Source organism: Salvia hispanica, chromosome 6 (assembly GCF_023119035.1).
Source record: "Salvia hispanica cultivar TCC Black 2014 chromosome 6, UniMelb_Shisp_WGS_1.0, whole genome shotgun sequence".
Classification (NCBI taxonomy): domain Eukaryota; kingdom Viridiplantae; phylum Streptophyta; class Magnoliopsida; order Lamiales; family Lamiaceae; genus Salvia; species Salvia hispanica.
Window position 1 is genome coordinate 378,669 of NC_062970.1, and position 20,153 is coordinate 398,821.

Here is a 20,153-nt window from a genome sequence, read left to right on the forward strand (position 1 = left end):
TTTTTTATTGCTACTATTTTATCATCTGTTGATATTTTTTAATGATTCAGATCATAATTTAGAGTTCGTACAATATATGAATTTGCATTTTATCACCCGTATAAAGATAGTAGATACTTTTCGTAGCAAAAGGCACAATCCCAAGTTAATTTTCTTTCATCATTAACCATGATGACTTTCCATTTTCTAGATTAGTATACTTCAAGTCAAGACAAAAAAGGAAAATTTTCACTTGCAAGCATAGTACTAAAAGCATCCATATCTAAATATTTTAGCAAGTGCAATGGGTATATGTGCATTAAACTATTTCGATTTAGAAATTAATTTGAGACAATGATGATAATAAGATATAATTGGCTAAAACTTATCCTAACTTTCAAGAAAATTAAATTTTACTAACCTTGCCATTAAAGAAAATGGAAGACTCATTAAATGAAGCCAGCAAATAACTATGCAAAAAAAGAAAATTGTTTTTATTAGTAAGCTGAGGTGATGATTAATTGATGCATCAAAATCTGTGAGAAGTCAGCATCGAAATTTCAGAGGATAATTATAAGTTAGTTAGTTGTCATTTCAATGTGCCAGAGAGACACACAAACATCACAAATGCACTGCTTTGTGAAGTTCCAATCTCTACAAATTTAAATGCTCTGTCACATTTAACTATTTATGTTCACTCTATCTATATGCTTAAATATTCCTCCTAGAGGTAGAGTTTGATTTAATTGATTATAACAACTACCGAAAAAATACTATACTCCTACTATAATAAATAGAATTTTATACTTAATCTTAAAAGACCAATATATAGAATTAGTCTTGATTTATGATCTCGACATAACAATATTAATCTCGGATCAATTTAATTTTGAAATAATTTAATCTTGAATAATTTAATCTTGAGTAATTTAATCTTTAGTTATAACACAATATTTAAATGTTATTATAACAAAAAAAATCTTCTTTCACATCTCTGTGTTTGAACTAAGGATTAAAGAAAGTACTAGCACCAAATTTTATGTGATCGATATCTGAATTTAGGTCCATTTGATTTTATTTTATTTTTGTAATAAAAATATTATTTCATTTTTTTTTATTTTGCTACAACCACTAGAATCGATAACTTGAGGTAATGAAATACGTCTGTCAATAATCACTAGGATCCTCACATTGTTATGTTGATTACCGATTAATCATAGTCCTGCCTATTTATTCCTCTCCACCTACTAATAATTAATTTAAACAACTAAGTGATTAAAGATAATCTCTTATGGTTTGGTTTGGCCTTTATGGTTTCTCAAGAAAAGGGATTGCTCTTGTTAGTGATTCCCTTTTCATGGTAAGAGAGAAATATATCTATTGCTTGGTTTGACTTCAATGTTTTCTATAGTTAAAATTCAGATGTTTGGTTTGTATTTTACGCAATTAAGAATAGCTTGTAATACCAAAAATATCCTCATGTATTTTACTTATTTCCAATTTTATCCTCATCTAACCGTTGCAATAAATTGGTTGAGGAGCTGGATACTTAGAGAAGGTTGAGCGCTTCCGAGCTCTCGAAAAATATTTCTAGGTTATGTTGTTTGTCTATTGTTTTTGTGGTCGAACCATATCTGCATTTGCACAAAAGCACAACTGCAATTAGGTAATTCACATATACAATTTCGAAATTCAGTAAAAGAGCTATTGAATTGCAGTAATTGTAGTTTGTAATCTGAATCACAAGTTAGGGCTTAATTTGATACAAATCTGAAACTGTTTTATCAAAACCCACAAGATAAACTTGTGGGCTTCACTCTTCACTCACGAAATTGATGATTCAGCGGAGAGAAGACGAGAAGAAGAAAACGATGCCAATTGATGAGAGGAAGAATACGCAGGTGGAAGATAACCTTGGTCGTCGTGGGTATTTAACTCGAGGTCCTAGAACAAGCCGATGCTAATTGATATTCAGCGGAGATAAGACGAGAGGAGAGCAGGCAGCGGCAGCAGGCAAAAAAGTGTAGAGAAAGGGAGGTTGAAGAAGATGAGGAGAAATGAGTCATTTAAGTTTTCTAATGAGTGGAAAATTTTTGGGCAGAAAACGTTTCTTCCCAATTTTGGGAGATAAATTATCTAATGAAATGGGCACAAAAGAGGCGGGCCGGACTCATTAATGCAGGCCCCAATGAAATGGTATTCACCAAACCAAACATGAGAAAAGGTTTGTTTTTGGGCATTTAATACTCCTATTTGCCAAACCAAACACCTCCTTATCTCTAACATATCACTAACAACTATTCCCCTCGTCGTATTACTTATAACACATTTTCTTTCGGACACAAATTACTAATAAGTATTTAAGCAGAGTTAAAAGTTGTGTGAATAATAGAAATGTTTTAAAAATTGCAAAAAATTACTCCCTCATCCATAATAGTAGATGTGTTTAATCTTTTGGACGGAATTTAAGAAATTGTGTTATAAGTGAGTTGAGTAAAAGGAAAATAAAGTAAGAAATGAAAAAAGTAGAGAGATAGAGAGAGAATAAATTAAAAGAAAGTAAAATTAGACAGAAGAAATATGTTCGTTTTTTTTTTTTGCAGAAAAGAAAAAGACTCAATTACATATGGACAATCTATAAAGGAATACGACACTACATAGGGACGAAGGGAGTACTTAAAGACTAATGCATGTCACGAATAAAGATGACTTAAAACGAGTTCTGTTAGTGTGTTGTACATACTAGTATTTGTTTATACTATTGAATTTCACCAATCTTAGTAGACTATACTCGAATTTCCGACTTTAAGCATTTTGACACTCATAAGAAAGAGAATTCTCGAGTAAAATATTCTTTTCGTGTTCAAAATAAACTCATTCATGAGCGTGGTAAGAATATTGACTGCAAGAAAAAAGGTACGCTGATTTAACTTTCCAACGCTAGATTTCCGGGCAAGCCAAATTGAAACCTTATGCAAAGTTTGGGATTCTATAAAAGTAATACTTAAACTTTGGTTCATTTTCAAGAAAAGGCTTCAAATTTCAAATCATAATGTCACATTTCATATAAACAACCAAAACAACTCCAACACAAAAAAAAAAACACGATCACACTCTTAGATTCCTAAATAATTGCAATAATAATTTGTCACACATAAATAAAACACTCACATATTTTGATATATATGGTTGAAATTATTTGTCTAGAATTGCAGCTTATCCTTTGAGGAGTAGGGTGGGGTTAAGGCCAGTTCATCAGCTACAACTGAGAGAATGACTATACCAATAATGCTGTGGATCAGCACATGTTAAACTTCGAGAAACAAACACTTTTCTATCTCTTGCATGAGAGAGAGGTCCATAATTGATGATGACATTATTACAATATTTATTTATTCGCAAAATTGGCTTCCTAGTCTGCTATTTTTAAAGAAGATCAATAATGGTTCTTCATTTATACTTGTAGTTTTAGTGACTCTGATTGTGGCCCGAAACACGATACACGCCTTCAGATGCTATCCTTTCGTACAAAATTGGTTTCAAAGCCAGTCATTCATGCCAATTACTTTTTCAAAGAAATTAATCAGTAACGGCTCCCCATATACACTTGTAGCTTTGATGAGTCGAACTTCGCCTGTTAATTGTGGCCCGGAATAAGATTAAACGCCTTCAGATACTACCTTTCCGCGAGTGGGGCCCACAGATAGGGTTGTGGGATCTGCCTCCATTTCATGTGGACAAAACAAATTTTAGTCTAGTAGGGTTTTAGTGTTAGGGATGAAGGAGAATTTAAGGGTTATGTTTGGACTTTTGTTTTTTTCCCATTTTTGTTTTTTTGTGCCATTTTCAAAATGACTAGTGTTAGAGGAACCAGAAATTGATTTCGTTCATGTTGTTGCCAGTTGGATTAATTGAATTATATATCGGTTGTTTTTTGTATAATTTGGTTTGAGGTGGATTATTGGAAACTTTATTTGATCTTGACACCAGAGACACTTTGGATCACACATGGTTATATTCTTATTTGATTGGATTTAAAGATTAAGAAATCAATGAATATTAAAAGTTAATTATTTATCAAAAAAAAAAAGGGTATTACCTAAACTTGTATTTCAATCTATTTCAATTCTAGGCAAAACTAATAATGGAGTTGTATAGTATAGCACTTGAAATTTTTAAGTCTAGTTACATTCCATGTGTCGTTTGCAAGTCATTGGGTTTGGCTTTGATTAAAATATATACTCCCTATTCTCGTCTACAAATAATAATCTCATTCTTTTTTAGTTCATTTATAAAAATTAATCTCATTTCATTTTTATAAGTTTCTAATAATAATTTTTAGTTCATTTATAAAAATTAGTCTCATTTCATTTTCGATAAATTCATCTCTCATATAACGCGGGATTCACCACCACTAATAATAATATTATTTCAATCACTCTTTTCTCTATGTTTCTCTAGTTTATCAATTTTGTAGCATTACTACAATAAAGGTTAAATATTAAAGAATTAATTTAACCACAAAATAGGGCAAATTCTAGAAAACATCATAAAATTTAATCATATTCTAATATTTCTCATAATTTTAAAAAACAGGCAGAAAAATCACGAAGTTTGAATTTATTGACGGTCGAAAAGTCAAAATCACGAAGTTTGAATTTATTGACGGTCGAAAAGTCACGTGAATGTCACCGCTAGTGAATTCAACAATGTCATATGTTCGGACCAAAATTTAACCAAATTTCATGATTTTTAAAACTATTTTGACCTAAAAATTAATATGAAGATTCTTTTGAATATTTGAAGTTTATAGAAACTGAGATCCATTCCCTGGTGTGGTCACTTACCCTTTCAAAAAGAAAACACTCAGTTTGATTTATGGAGTAAATGAAAAAGACCATAATTTATATTATGAAAAGCAATTCGATGTTTGGGATTTTCTTGCCAATGCATAAAATACAAAGAAACAATGAGATGCAGATGAATCTAATCTCTTTCTGTCAATAATCTCAACCCAAACCTCTCATGGATGAAACGGTGGATGCAATTCGAGTTTTCACTCAGCTTTTCGAGCTTTTGATCGAGCTGGCCTTGCCGGCTTGATGATTTTTCCTAGCAGGAGCAAGACAACTGGAAGAACAGTACCGATGTAGTAGACACTCCCATATGCAGTGAGCGTCTCGTGCAGACTCAGTACCTGTGTATCGTGTGTACATCATCAGAGTTGCTCATGTTATCATTTGTCTTGTGAAGCAACGAGTATAAAATTGGAGAAGAGAACTAACCATGAAACCAACGGCTGAATAGTTCAACACGAGAAGGGTGTAAACGAAGTTGAATAAACCGAGTAGCTTCTTAACCAGACCTGCTTGGCTGGCTTGCTGCCATCTATAAAGAGCTGCTCATGAACGAACGATGTTAGGCATTTTGCCTTTGAGAAAATGCTTGGCCATCATAAGTAATGTTAACACTTAAAAGAAGATACCTCTTGAACCAGCAATCATTAAAGCGGATTGAACAAAGAATATGATGTACCCGGGATACAGTCCCTGTGATGAATAAAAGTAAATAACATCAGTATATATATTGCTAAACTCAATTCAACCACCTGTATAAATCTGTCAAGGAAACTTCTTGTACAGTAAGATATTGTTGACGGATACATATATAGTCTTGAATATATTAGTCAAGAGCAGATGTAAAATATGGAAGATGGAAGCTACACTCGATTGAAGGGTGGATACATTTACTTGGAAAATTTTGTGAATATTATTATACAACAGTCGTAACAATTTGTTTGTTAAAATTGCTCAATTCTTAGCTTTAGAGGAGAACTTGGCAGCTCGTCGGACACAGATTTACAAAAGAAGTCAAACAAAAACACAACACAGTACAAGGACGGGATTTATACTTACATGCCACACTGCGCTCACGGTTTGAGTAGCTAGCAACTGGAGGAATCCCGGTTTCTTACCTTTCTGGATCAGCCTCTCATAGACATCTAAATAAAACAACGATTAGATGGATATTAAATTTATGTTTGGATAATCAAAAAGATAAGGCATAGAGCTATAGCACAGCCATATCCAAATCACATGGGCAACATATTTAGTCCACCCCTATCACAATCCTGCAAAGCTCTTTACAGTTTTTCTAACATTCTTGTTAAACAATTAAAACATTATCAAACTACAAGGCTTAAGTTGCACACTGATGAAATTTAAATCTCTAGTAAACAACTAAGAGAATCGGCAGATTGATTAGATTGACAACAAAATAAATTCCAGCCAATCTCTTGATCAGATATTATGTAGAATATCTTTGTGAAAGTACTTCAATTACGATTGTGGAAACGTAAATAGAAGATCATAATATCTAGTTTGGTTAAACAAGTCTAAATTAGTACTCCATTCATCATGGTCCTATGATTTGGAAAAAGAAGTCTTCAAGTAAGATGAAATGCATCCAATTTTCATCATCAGGATTATGAAAGGAGTTGGTTCTTTCAACCAGCAGGTATGCAGTTTATAAATGAGATTGAACTTACAGTGCCTAAGCCAGGTGCTGACTTGAATATTCCACACAAGTGGTATCTGCACTGCACTCTTGGCCAACTCCAGACCTAATATATCGACATTTATTGCACGGTCCCATTTGGGTTTGGGTGGATTTGAATCTGTCCAGCCACTGAATCCCAGTCCGGAAATAATAGTAGAAGCTTCTGAAATTGACCAAATAAAATAATACTTCCAACGAGCAGTGAAACCTGCCATGTACTGGTAACTTAATTTCTTCAAGAACCCATATTCTTGGTACGCTGGCTCTGTGAATCGGGAAAGTGGGAATTGTGGTACAAGATATAGGTACAAGCCCATGCAGATAGCAGACTGCAGAAGAGCTCTGAGAGTTGCGAAATAAGGGGAGGGTGACCGTCCCTTATCCGAAGGCTGCCATATCTATTAAAGTTGATATTGGAACTCTATTAGTATAAGTTTGTATGTTCCACAAGACTGGCAAAGAATTGATATAATAATAGAAATAAAATACAATACCCCTTTCCTCTCAGTCCATTCAATATAGTCTTTCATTTCATAAACAGGACCCGCAAAGTGACTTCCACAACAGAGGCAGTAGCCAAAGTATTCCAATAATGATGGCATCTTCAGCAACCGATTTTTCTTTTGTGCTTCACGTAGATCCTCATCTTTGAGGATTCCATCATTGTAGTTTATGACACATGATATAATTTTCAGAGTTATCACCATCAGAGCACCTGCAAATTGCAAACCCCAAGGACATGAAAAAAATTCACTACAAAATGATGGAAGTTTATCCATTTGAATGGGAGTAGGTTAAATAGATAACTTACTAAAAGAAAACAGCAATAGTTTGTACTTTAAAATTGATGAGCTACTTATAGCAAATAAACACCCATATAGGATTATTGGTTATGTTTACAAGAGTGGATTATCAGAAGATAGCAGACAACCAGGTAAAGGAAGTTGAAAAGGATGCAAAAACATGGCTGTATTACTGGGTTCCGAAACTATGTGCTGTAGAGAAGTTCTTTACATAGGTCATAGAGTTTCACTAATGCAGGTTAACATCAGTAATGGACAAAGATAAACCTCTGAACACAAAAACGGAAAAAAGTCAAAATTCAGCAATAAATAAATGAACCAGTCTGACCTGTAGCGTCAATACCTCCTTCCTTCCATGCATCACCACTCATGTAGTAGACATGGCTACACAGGTATTTCAAAAGTCAATTTATAATAAATGCACAATTTAGCAGTGAGCAAAAAGGATCATATTATCATATGTGATCTTTTAATTAAAACAAATGAATGCTATATCACTAAATAGAGAGAGGCCCTCATTTCTTTTATTTCTAAACCAAAAAAAGATGGCTGCAGTTGAGTGGCTTGCACTCTTCACACCAGTGTTGCAGTGCATGAGTTCAGTTATGTCTTGGATTAAAAAAAAAACAAAATACTAAATATTAGGGTCTGAGCCTCTGAGTAATAATGTGATAAGGCACACCACATTAGACCTCAGAAGTCGACCCCCAGCTACTGATGTCTCCACAAAAATGGCATTACTTGGTACCACAAAAATTAGAGTTAACACCATGTGAGTTCGCTTTCATGTGCCTAAGATAGCTGCTAATGAGTGTAAGAAAATAAAATTACATTTTGTGTAAGAAAATAAAATTACATTTTGTTAATGTAAAAAAATAATGATGAAAATTGAGTTTACACAATTATGACTTTTTGTATTATTCTTCAACAGCTGAAAGTAGAACTCAAGTTCCTTCAAATTGGATACGGTATATGCTTTGCTTATGAAGGAAGTACCCATCTCACAGCTGGCTTTTATTTACAGCCTTTCAAAATACTTTGCTTAAACGAGTAGGTAGAGCTAGAGTTACAACTAACTTAATACTACATCGCATTAATTATAGAGGCTAGCTTCTAGCATTTCAACGGCAAAAGATAGAACACTTCTTATTAGAAATGGGTCACTCACCCCTTAAAAGGCCTCATAAGGGGGAGGGTTATCCACACTTATACAGATTAGATTGGATCATCACCAAGTCGATGTGGGCCAGACTTTTTAGAGAATTTAACACTTCTCCAACCTCTAAAAATCTAGTGTAAGACTACAGTACTGAACAAGCATGCAAAACAACACCTCACAAACATGGAGAAGAAAGAACCAAAATTTGAATCATTGTATTGTTTTCAGTTCCAATTACCACGAAAATACCTTGAATTGAAATTTGAAACATTCCCCTAATCAAATGACAATCCTTCCGATTCTTCGTTTCGCTTCCGCAATTCAAAACAAAATTCTACTATATTCTACAGCAAATAAGAAAGGCAACAAATAGATACGAAAACCGAACAGCAAGGAACGAATCAGAGCTGAAACATACCATCCGATAAGGTACCCAAACGCCAGGAAAAAGGTGATTATCCCGCAGTACTTCCGGCAGAGCGCCATCGACGCGTAGCCTAGCAGCATCGGCACGACGAAATGCAGATTGGAGGAGAATCCGAAGGAGAGGTACGAGAGGGCGGCCCCGGTGGCGGCGGCGTAGAAGTGGCGGCCGGTGGGGCCCCCGGGGAAGAATCGGTGGAGGAAGCTGACAGGAATGGTGGCGACGAAGCACAGAAGGAAGCGGAGGACGGGGACCGAGACTCCGATCGCCGACGCCATGGAATCCATCTCCGGCAGCTCCATTAGCGGCGCCGCGGTGTGTGAATAAGTGCCGATTCGGTGAATAGGAGCTGTAGGGCAAGCGCCGGCGACCTGAACGAGGTGATTGTGATCGTATCGAAGGAGAGACAGAGTCAAGTTTGAAGCTTTTGTAGAGAGAGATTTTGGAGAAGAGAGAGAGCTGTTTAACCAATTGTTAGGTTACTATTTAATGTGCAAATTTTATTTACAATATATATAACCACTGTAGAGGCATTTACTTACATAGATGAGATGGGTTAGCAAATCATTGAAGTTATCAATGATACCATATCGTAAGATTTTGATACAACAACGATATGGATTTTAATATGTCACGATAAACTGAATATGCAGTGTGTATCGAAACTTTCGATATATCGCAGTATATACTGAATACTTATAATAATATTCTAGTACATAGGTAAATGCAATATTGTAGCACTATAGAATATTTTTCGATATACGTAAGGTATGAAACTTTAGATTGAAATTCGTTAGATTATGAAGTATGAGAAGTTAATGTACGATGTTAATGTTGTAGGGTTGTAAATACTAAATGATCTAGGCTTTTGTAAAATTTGTCTGTGGTTTCAAATCTAATTATATTAAACAAAATTTGCATAATAATTTTTCATAAGTTAAGATAGTGAACATCAAGTACATCACATGAGAACAAGTTCAAATATAATGATATTTTCATTCTATTTTGAGAGAACTTTTTATTCATTATTAGAAGCTGGTTTACGACGGAGTGGATATCCTACTCCAACTTAGTTAATCCATTTATACTCCACTTCTCACAACTTAAAAAGATAAGAGTAAAATATGTATGTGATGGTTAAGTGATGGTGGAATTATTTTATTAAGTTATGAGTGGAGTAGGAATGAAGCAGGAAAGTTGGGGTAGGAGATCCGCACCGGGTTTACGAGTATAATTACGAATCAATTATATAAATACTCCTATGAGATAAATAAATCAACCAATGCACCATTTTGAACATTATTCACATTAAAAAGTACTCCTATAATACTATAAAAATCAATCTTTTTCTTAAAATATTAATATCATATATTCATTTTTATAAATGCACTCTATTATCCAAACTTGGATATGAAAGGAAATTGATTTCTTAGATTAAATTATCATAATAAAATTTACGAGAAAAAATTCATAAAATATCGAGAATGATCGGAGCTGCCGACTGCCATCTCTACACTGTAAATCTCTAAACCCCTTTCACTCCATCTCCCACTCTTCACAAGGCGAAGCTGAAATTGAATCAATCCTTCAAATTTTATGGGGGATTGCATCGCGACATCGATCCAATAAAAGAAATTACAATTTAATACACAAATGGTTTCGTGATTTTGACGAAACCCGGATTTTTTAAATCTGCATTGGTGCTTGCTGCATTGGGAATTGATCTTCCTTTCTCTTCAATCACCTGTTTAACTTGCTACTTGGCGCACTGTAGCTGAGCTGCGATGCAGGTTTTCTACTTAATTGCTCGTTTCTCGATTTTATTTCTGTTGCAATTTGTTTGATCGGGATTTGGTTGAACTCAATCCAGATCACGTTAGGCTGGGCAGTATTCATGTATTGCAATTGCGGTTGGTGTTGATTTGCTTGTGTTGGAGGGCTAATTGATTTAGTTACTGTGGGTTTGTTGATTCTGCATTGCAGTTGTAGGGTGAGAAAGTGTTGGAGATTGGTTTGGTATGGCGTGGTCTGAGAGGATTAAAATGAAATCGAAGATAAAATGGGCGGCTCTCGCGGGACTAATGTTGTCGTTTACTTCGATATTGGTGCATTTGTTCCTTGCAAAGTCGAGTGCCAGTCTTGTGATGTACAGTGCAGTCACTGCTTTCAGTGAGGATTTAACTCACTTTGACGGCCCCGTCAGAAAGGTTATTACTTGCTGGGTGCTTTATTTTCACTGATGAAGAAGCTTGTATGGTTCTTTTTTTGGAATGTGTCGTTGATACATGGATGTTTGTCGATGCGAGTGTAGGGTGCTGGTTATAGAAGGTTGTGGGGAAGAGTCAATGCTTTGGAGCACTTACAGCCGTATGCAAACCCAAGAAGTACTCCATATCTCGGTAATTTGTCCAAGTTGTTGCTATAGGATTCATGAGTTTCTAATTGTGGTACTTGTATGAATCTTGTTCTTAATTGAGTTTGTTTGTTATGTTTCGGATAGTTATGTGATCGTGCATTGTCTGTTTCAGCTCTGGGACTTTTTCTTGCCGTTTAAATTTTCTTATATTTGTGAATTTAAACAAGTGATGGTGCAAATTTGCACAGCTTGAAGGAGTTTATACTATGATTCTCATGACTTATTAACTTTCTTTAATGTGCAGCTTTACGATTGCCTCAAAATAGCGTTGAACAGAAAAAAAAGTTATTGCATTTCCGTGTATATACAACTTGAAACAAATTTTAGGCTGAATGATTTGCGGGTATAGCTTATGCAGTATATGTTAGGGACAATGAATTCATAGTTTGCATGGATTAGCATGTAACTTCCAGATACTTTGCCCTACTACTAGTGCTACACGAAACCAAAGCCGCTTTTCTGAAGATAGATAGGATGTTAGAGCCTATAACTGGGTAATCTAATCCCATTCTACTTAGGATCTGACTAAGAACCAGGTTGAAATTGATTACAACATCATCCATAAGAACAATTCCTAATTCATGTATTCTTGAAGTAAGATGTAATTTTCTGTCAGTTCCTTTGGACCGTCTTTATATGCTCAATTGAAGATCTTTCTTGAACTATAGTAGCGATCCTTCAATTTGAAATGTTTCATGCACTTTCTATTTGTAGCCAATAGGCTAGTATGAGCTTGATACGAACTCATTGTTCACTAGGTGTTGAGGCAATTCAGTTTTCCTATGTTTGTTACGGATGCTGTATTGAACTTACTAAGTGATTGCAATTAGAAACTCCACACTTGTAATTTTAGCTTTATATGAACCCTTGATATATTCAATTAACTTTAAGTTGAAGGGAGGTGGTTTGCAACTTGCTTAAATTATCTCTGTGTGATATATTCTTATGTGTGAACTACAGCTATTTTTTCAAATCTGAGATCTAATGGCATCTTTGTTTCAGTTCCCAATAAACAGAACAATGGTTTCATTTATGCTAAAATTCATGGCGGCTTTGAGAAGATTAGAACCTCGGTATTCTCAGTTTACTTTTCTATTCTTTTGATTCACATTCCATGGTTAATGTGATGTTTTAATTGGTTTTATCTTTCTAGATCTGCGATCTTGTTGCTGTGGCGAGGCTTCTAAATGCTACCCTAGTCATACCAGAGATCCAACAGAGCCTACAATCAAAAGGCGTCAGGTTTTTATTAAGTTTATGTAGAAATCATTAATAAACTCCAGTAGCATTTCCAATTACTGAATTGCATTTAATACTCCACAGTTCCAGCTTCAAGAGTTTTTCTTACCTTTATGACGAAGAGCATTTTGTGGAAGCTCTGGTAAGTGATGTAATCGTTGTAAAGAGCCTACCATCTCACTTGATGGAGGGCCGGAAACAGAAACAATATCCAGTCTTCAAACCCAAGAGTTCTTCCTCTCCAAAATTTTATCTGCAAGAAGTTTTACCAAAACTAAAGAGTGCAAAGGTCATTGGCCTAATACTTAATGATGGAGGAGGCTTACAGGTACACCATATGTGTAATTGTCTTTTTTTCATTACATTCTTTGACTTGTTGTACAGAAACTATGGTCACCTGATAGTATTATTTTAGTTCCTGGGTACTATCAAGACTGCAGGTGAAACGATTAGGAATCAGTGTCTAAGTCCAGTCAAAAAGTGAAGTTGTAAATAGTTTGTCATATTGTTTGAGTAAAAGTGTTGTGAGTTTTGTCAGGAAAGCTGACAACTAAACTACCATGAGGGTAAAACTCATCTTTAGATGATTGATAGTGGCTTGTCTTGTAACCTTTGCTCTATATTTCTGATCAGCCCATCCTCCCCTCAAGCTTGGTCGAGTATCAGAGGCTCAGGTGCCGAGTTGGATTTCATGTGCTGCGTTTTCGTGCAGAAATTTTGGAAGTTGCTCATCAAATGGTAGCAAGGCGAGTAATCTTTGGTTTTATGCACATCTTTAAACAGCTGCTGCAGTATAAGCTTCTGACATGTAGTTCCATTCTACAGGCTACAAGGTTCTGGTCAACCATATATTGCTTACAATCCCGGGTTGAAGAGAGAGACCCTAGCTTATCATGGTTGTGCTGAACTTTTTCAGGTAGTTAATGCGTCTTGATCCTCAATGCTCATGGTTTTTCTTTATTTGTTTCTTTGCTTCCACTTTTCCCCCTTCATTCTCAGTTATTTTGAATAGAGGTGGTGGGATTGGATATTTAGAGATAAAAATGTGTATTTTGAACAATTGAGGTTATATTTTGGAAGTATCATCAACTGTGCTTTTGATTTTGTATGCTATTTGCTTGTGGTTAGTTGAAAACTTAATGTATCTTGTATTGGTTTGTAGGTCATAATACAGTGATGGATTGTTTAGCTATTGTAACTAAATAAGTGATGCATAAATCTTTCACATAGTTATGGGAGGATATACACTTGCTGCAAACACAAGATTATTACTGTGGACTTTGTTGGTTTATTTTATACTTATATCAGCTTTGTCCTACTCTCAAAATCTTATATTATCTGATCAGGACATACACACAGAACTCATTCAGTACCGTCGAGCACAGATGATTAAACAAGGATTAGTTAAAGAAGAGCTAAGTGTGGATTCATATGCTAGAAAAGGAAATGGTTCTTGCCCACTGATGCCAGAAGAGGTATTACTTTCTCGTGTTTCCTGACTTTTGTCTTCTAGTCTGGGTATTTATGTTAATAGCTAAGAAAGTGTCGTGTTAGTATTTTGTGCTTCAGCCCTTGCCTTTTGATGTAGTGGGTTCTTAGCTTTTCCTTGTTCTGCTAGATTGAGATATGTATATGCGTTATCTGGAAGTTCTTGACTGTTTTTTACTTCTTCCATTTGCTTAAAATGTTTTCAAGTTATTTTGTAAGATAAAAAAGAGGAAAATAACAGTATTCTCGGTCAAAAGCTATAACATACGGTGTATGGAATCAAACATGAGTCATACAGCATTTTGCTATTATATGTTCCTACTTGAAGCATGATGCTAATTCCATATCTAAACAATTTAGGTTGGACTTCTCCTTCGAGCTATGGGTTACCCTCCTAGAACAAGAATATACTTGGCAGGTTCTGAAACCTTTGGTGGTCAAAGAGTACTGATTCCTTTACGTGCCATGTACGCCAATTTAGTGGATCGAACTTCTTTGTGCAGTAAACAAGAGTTGGCAAATGTAATTGGCTGGGAAAACCAACTTCCCACAGATTCTTATGTATTTCCAGCAAAAAAGAGTGCAAAGCAACCAAAAGAAGATTGGAAAAGGGCTGGTCCGCGTCCCCGTCCTCTCCCTCCGCCTCCTGATAGGCCTATTTATGGACATGAGAGAGAAGGCTGGTATGGATGGATTTTGGAAAAAGATTCAGAACCAGACCCTTCCCCAAATGATTTAAGGGACCAAGCTCATCGTTTGCTATGGGATGCTCTTGATTATATAGTCTCTCTGAAGGCTGACGCATTCTTTCCTGGTTTCGACAATGATGGTAGTGGATCTGCAGATTTTTCCAGCTTAGTCATGGGACATAGGTTGTTTGATATGGCCTCAACTAGAACATATAGACCCGACAGGTATATTGCCCGAATTTGATTTATTTAAGATTTTGCTTACTAATTGCTTTTGTGTTTTGCTCTGAGTCCTTAGCTTTTTCTGGGATGCTGGGGACTATGGTGTTTCTTGATCATGTTTCGTAAAATTGTTACCCCGTCAATGACATTTTCCTGTACATTTATACAGGAAATATATTACCGAACTCTTAAACACCACCAGTGATCACATTTACCGTCCTCCACGCAATTGGACTCTTGCTGTAAGAGAACACCTCAACAATAGCATGGGAGAAGACGGCCTTGTGAAAGGGTTTCGTCGGGTGAAACCAAAGTCATTTCTTTCGCACCCCCTGCCCGAGTGCTTATGCACAACCATCAAGCGTGCTGATCTTAAGCAGTTGCAGAAGAGCAGTAAATATAAAACCATATACGAAGGCCAAGATGAGTGCCCCAACGGAATTGCACGACCTGGGCCACGAGAGAGCAGCGATGAGGATACCGAAGCACAAGAAGATGAAACTGATACAGATATTATCGAATCTGATGAAAGTAGCCCAGCTGAGACGATTCCCTCCATGGAGCAGGACGAGGAAATGGACCCCGATGATTAAGGTCAGTGTATAGTTACAACTCTGCTTGATATGGCCAACCGATACTGTTCTATTGAGTCGAAAGAGTGGACATTTTCGTGAAGAGTGTAGCTTTTCGAGGCGGTAAGAAGGCTTCACTTGTCGAGTCATACACAGGTTTTGAATATAGCTTTAGTTGAATATAGATTGATGATAATTGATAGAGAATATGGCATACACAGATTTTCTACACATAACTCATAGCAGTGTACATTTTTTCATTTGTTATCCTACATTTTTGGAATACACTAAATAGTGCCATTTTGTGGTTTCTTTTCTAAGCGTTGATTATATGTGTAAATACTCCATTCGTCTTTCAAAAAACAGTTTTATTTGTCATTATTTTGTCATTTAGTCCATCCATCAAAATTAATCCACATTTCTAATTTTGAAAATTAGTGAATTTCTAAGGCTTATTTGTTTTGTTATAGGTCCAAAATTAACTCACGATAAAGGCCCTCTTAAAGAAGAATTTGAAAAATACAACAAATTTATAAAGTTAAAAATTCTTGGCTTCAATAATATAGGAGTAATATGTTATGATTCGAATACAATTATTTAGCTCCCACGGTTTGGGTTTTTCTCGATCATCTCATGACTAAAAAACTCAAGTCGCTTAATGTACTCCTAACATATTATTGATATTTTCAATGAACTGACATTACTTTCTTTATAAAAAGACGACATTATTTTAACTCATTTTTTGTGACGTTCATATGTGATTTTTAAATGTCATATCAAATATAGTCTCACCAACTATTTTTGTTGCGAGAGTAATTTCAACAATTCAAACTTCATATTTTTTTGACTAATTTTCAAAGTTGCGTGACAGTCCAAAATTTTACCATACTTCGTGATTTTTCCAATAATTTGCCGCTATATTTATCAAAAGTATAATATTGTAGTAACTTCTTGTTTATATTTTTGGAATTTGATTTTGTAAAATTGTAATGATGATATTGGTTTCATTGTAAATATGTCATATCCTTACCAATTGACCTCTCCACTCATAAAATACCTTACCCATTAAAAGGATATATTTACCTCAAAATTTAATAAAAAGTCTAAAGACATAGTACTAGTATATAAATACTTCATAGGTAGTATTTAAAAAATATGTTACATATTATTATAAAAATATATTATAAATGAAAAATAGCAAAATGATAGGACTTTATATGCCCTCTCCAGATCGCCCCTCATCACAAGAGTCTTGTACTCGATCAAGCTGAGCAGCAGGGTGTATCCAATAACACTGGAAAAGAGGATTCATATAACATATGAGCAATCTAGAACAAAGATAGAAGGCTCTCTTTCTCACTTAAAGGGTAAGAAGATTCAGGTTTGTACAGAATAATTTAACAAAATTATGCACTTTTACAGAACATTTGAGTTAAATTCTTTGTGGATGTTTTGATTAGCAAGATACCCAAGCAGGTACATAGGTCGGTCTAGATGAAACATTGTTGTCACCTACGATAGCATGTAGATAAACATAGACTTGGCATAAAGATGTCATAATTTGAAGTATAATAACTACAGAACATTATAGTATACCTCACCACCAACGCAGTAATTAAGCCTCCAAGAGGAGTTATTGTAGATAAAACTCGTTCACTAATTTCATAAAGAAGCTCAAAAGCATCTTCCACCCCTTGTTCATCTACCCATCTCCCACTGTCCAGATGAGTAGAAACAACATCCCGCTGCAATATTTTGTCACTGAAAAATTCTTAAAGATAAGCACATTTAAAAATATCAAAAGCAATAAGCACCAATTTTACGTATAATGAAACAGAGTAGGTATTAATCCATAAAAAAACACGTTATCCGAATGCAGGGTAGCAAAGTAGTGTGGCAAATTGAGATTAATTAACACCAAACTTAACTAGAAAATATTATAAATGGTCAAACCACCGTTGAAATTAATCCGAAAAGTTTTAATAAATCATAGTTCCAATACTTGGGCTAGGCTTTTTCAGGTTTGGGCTTTCATCAATTTTAAAAGCTCATCAATCAGCCCAGTTAGAAATCAAATTTAATCTCTTAAATAAATTGATTTCAGTTTCAAGGAGATAAGGCAGCGGCTGAGGAGAAATAGAAATGGAGAAGTATTTCGGAAACGCTTATCGGGGCGACCCGGGAGTTCCTCACGCTGACCCGGAAAGGTTCGTCAACATATGGATCGGCTCCGCCGCCTTCTCCGCCCTTACCTGGGTTAACCCTTACATCTGGACTCTCTCCAACCAATTCAAGTATACTTTCTCTCCGCTACTGAATTGAATTGTGCATAATTCTGGTTGATTGATGGATTTTAATGCTGTGCTTACATCAAAATCTCTAGGATATTATGTGAAATGTTAGCTCATATTCTCACAATACAAAATGCACAATGTTTATTTGTCACCAAATGTCTTTTTATCAACCCTTATTATTGTATGAATAAATGGGAAAACAAACTTCATTGTCTTTCTATCACTACACAGCTGCAACTTGCTATACATTGAAGATGACATCATAAATGTATCAACATCTTATTCTTGTTAGCACAGCTTACTTATTCCATACATGAACATCTATGTATCTCCATCCATTGTTGGATAGTTCTTGGCTGAAGCTTTATGTCAAGCACTTGCACTTTGCTTCTTTATTACTTTAATCTGCCCATTTCCAATGTCCATAAATTTTGCCATGAATTTGAAATGCTTGCGTGAATGTATCTTAATTAGCATCTCAAGTTTGTAACAGTTCAAATTGAGTTGAGAATTTGGGTTTAATGTGGTTATGGTGAGAGCTTGGAGGCTCTCTACGTCTAAAACATACTGATATTCCCAGCCTGGGTGGTCCGGTTAGTTTGGTGGTTTAGTTGTTATTTCATTTTCAGATTGATTTGGTGTCAGCTGGATTATTGATCCTCTGACCACCCAGTCATTTGTGCTCCATATGTTCCTTTAGATGTTACTAGAAGAGGAAAGGGCATTCTGTTTCCAATTGGTCTTTGCTTCTTCATCTTACTTGTTGTTCAGAGTCTTCCAAAGCAAACACTTTTTATCTCTTCCATTTTGACCAGTGTTATTAAATATCTGCCATGCCACCACCATGGCATTTTCTGTGGCTGTATATTGTAAAAAACACCATCGCCATGAAGATATGTGGCAGATTTTGATGTTGGCCACCATGTCTGTGGCGCCGTGGTGGTTATGGCAGTCCTTTTGTCATTTTCAGCCCATTAAACTGCAACCTTCCCTGTTTACCCAAGTAACCAGACCCCTTTTAACAATTTAAAATACACTTTTTAGTCCCAAAATGGTAAAACCTGAAACTTCATCTCTGTCCCCCTCTCAAACCCTATCCATGCTGCTCATTAACTCACTAACTAGTACTCCGTAATTATGTATGCTATTTGTTGTAAATTGCATTTGTTATAACTATAGTGAATGTTTTTGCAACTTCAAAGCCAACTTGTTATACAAAATTTTTGTAACTGTAACTTCAAACTGATAAGAATGTGATATAGTAAAACAATAACGCAGATTGCAATAAAACAATATGATCCAGTAAAAGAATGTATAATGCAGTAATTCAGTAAAACAAAATTTCTATAACAATATGACTTTAATATGTGGACTTGTTGAGGATGACTATATTGAGGTTGATTGTTGTGCTAAGACCTCAACTATTAGACACTTGTTTGTGTCTTTATGTATTAACTATTGTTCTAAGGTTTGAGATATTATGTTTTTGTCATTTTCTAAACTTTTACTTTATATTTCATATACTATCATTTTTTATATATGCTAATGATATTATTTTTTATTAATTTATTTATCGATCGCCATATTCTGCCATGCCGACCGACATAAGCCATTAATAATATCTGTTTTGACTTGCTACTACTTCTATTTCTTTGAGGTTCACTTTCTTACTATTTTTACATCTTTATGGATCCTTTTAGTTCATTTGCACATTTTCCTTAACAATGCAGCTGGCATGACAAGGCAATGCTTTTCGAACAATATCACTGGAAGAAAGCGCGTGCCAAGAATCAACCATATCAATTCCAGGTACTTCCTTCTCAAAGTTTCAGACGTAAACAATGTCGGGGAACTCATACTGCTATATTTGGCTTCTGCGCCTCTCTAGCCTGTTATTTCTTGCATATGATTTTGATTCTCTTCAACAGTGGAATCAAATGGACAAGAAAGTGCGAGACTCGTACTACTTCAACTGGCCTGTCTACTTCCCATAGTCTTCTTCACTACCATATGCTCTTCTTCTTTACTGGAGGTTACTATCTTAGAGGAGTAGGCATAAATAGTCCGGATCATTGTGTTGTTAAATTCCCTTTTTTAACTGAATTCTTATTTAGTGTCTGGTTATGGTTCCTTCAACTTTATGCTACATCCAATCTTTAGCCATTAATACAACTTGGATTCTGTGTTTTGCAACGTATGTCTCCCTTGTTCCTGTTTAATTTGAGAAATGGCCGGTAAATGAAAAGGTAAAGGGAAATAACTACTATATTTACCTTTTTCCAAAAAAATTCATGCTCCAATGGAAAGGGT

At 35.2% G+C, this 20,153-nt stretch overlaps 3 protein-coding genes across 3 annotated transcripts; 2 read left to right on the forward strand and 1 right to left on the reverse strand.

Moving 5' to 3' along the window:
* Positions 1–4,863: 4,863 nt before the first annotated feature.
* Positions 4,864–9,399, reverse strand: LOC125192484 (lysophospholipid acyltransferase 1-like). Its single transcript, XM_048090071.1, has 8 exons — positions 8,918–9,399; positions 7,669–7,724; positions 7,032–7,252; positions 6,527–6,935; positions 5,895–5,980; positions 5,465–5,528; positions 5,265–5,377; positions 4,864–5,176 (listed from the first exon to the last, which is right to left on the reverse strand). The coding sequence occupies exons 1-8, from the start codon at positions 9,223–9,225 to the stop codon at positions 5,036–5,038; spliced, it is 1,398 nt and encodes a 465-aa protein (XP_047946028.1). The 5' UTR covers positions 9,226–9,399; the 3' UTR covers positions 4,864–5,035.
* A 1,012-nt stretch (positions 9,400–10,411) lies between these two features.
* Positions 10,412–15,869, forward strand: LOC125192482 (protein EMBRYO SAC DEVELOPMENT ARREST 30). Its single transcript, XM_048090070.1, has 11 exons — positions 10,412–10,713; positions 10,907–11,130; positions 11,235–11,322; positions 12,342–12,412; positions 12,493–12,581; positions 12,663–12,906; positions 13,212–13,324; positions 13,404–13,494; positions 13,925–14,053; positions 14,427–14,980; positions 15,147–15,869. Exons 2-11 carry the CDS (start codon positions 10,942–10,944, stop codon positions 15,568–15,570), a joined length of 1,992 nt encoding a protein of 663 aa, XP_047946027.1. The 5' UTR covers positions 10,412–10,713; positions 10,907–10,941; the 3' UTR covers positions 15,571–15,869.
* Positions 15,870–17,653: 1,784 nt separating this feature from the next.
* LOC125192069 lies at positions 17,654–20,040 on the forward strand. The gene is made up of 3 exons (XM_048089523.1): positions 17,654–17,843; positions 19,574–19,652; positions 19,772–20,040. The coding sequence occupies exons 1-3, from the start codon at positions 17,692–17,694 to the stop codon at positions 19,835–19,837; spliced, it is 297 nt and encodes a 98-aa protein (XP_047945480.1). The 5' UTR covers positions 17,654–17,691; the 3' UTR covers positions 19,838–20,040.
* Positions 20,041–20,153: the final 113 nt, after the last annotated feature.

Coding starts and splice junctions, on each gene's coding strand:
- LOC125192482 (XM_048090070.1), top strand. CDS start 10,942: ATGGCGTGGTCTGAGAGGATTAAAATGAAATCGAAGATAAAATGGGCG. Junction 11,131..11,234: donor TTGACGGCCCCGTCAGAAAG/GTTATTACTTGC, acceptor ATGCGAGTGTAG/GGTGCTGGTTATAGAAGGTT. Junction 12,582..12,662: donor CTACAATCAAAAGGCGTCAG/GTTTTTATTAAG, acceptor AATACTCCACAG/TTCCAGCTTCAAGAGTTTTT.
- LOC125192069 (XM_048089523.1), top strand. CDS start 17,692: ATGGAGAAGTATTTCGGAAACGCTTATCGGGGCGACCCGGGAGTTCCT. Junction 17,844..19,573: donor ACTCTCTCCAACCAATTCAA/GTATACTTTCTC, acceptor TTAACAATGCAG/CTGGCATGACAAGGCAATGC. Junction 19,653..19,771: donor ATCAACCATATCAATTCCAG/GTACTTCCTTCT, acceptor TCTCTTCAACAG/TGGAATCAAATGGACAAGAA.
- LOC125192484 (XM_048090071.1), bottom strand. CDS start 9,225: ATGGAGCTGCCGGAGATGGATTCCATGGCGTCGGCGATCGGAGTCTCG. Junction 5,981..6,526: donor CAGCACCTGGCTTAGGCACT/GTAAGTTCAATC, acceptor TGTTTTATTTAG/ATGTCTATGAGAGGCTGATC. Junction 5,177..5,264: donor ATTCAGCCGTTGGTTTCATG/GTTAGTTCTCTT, acceptor CACGATACACAG/GTACTGAGTCTGCACGAGAC.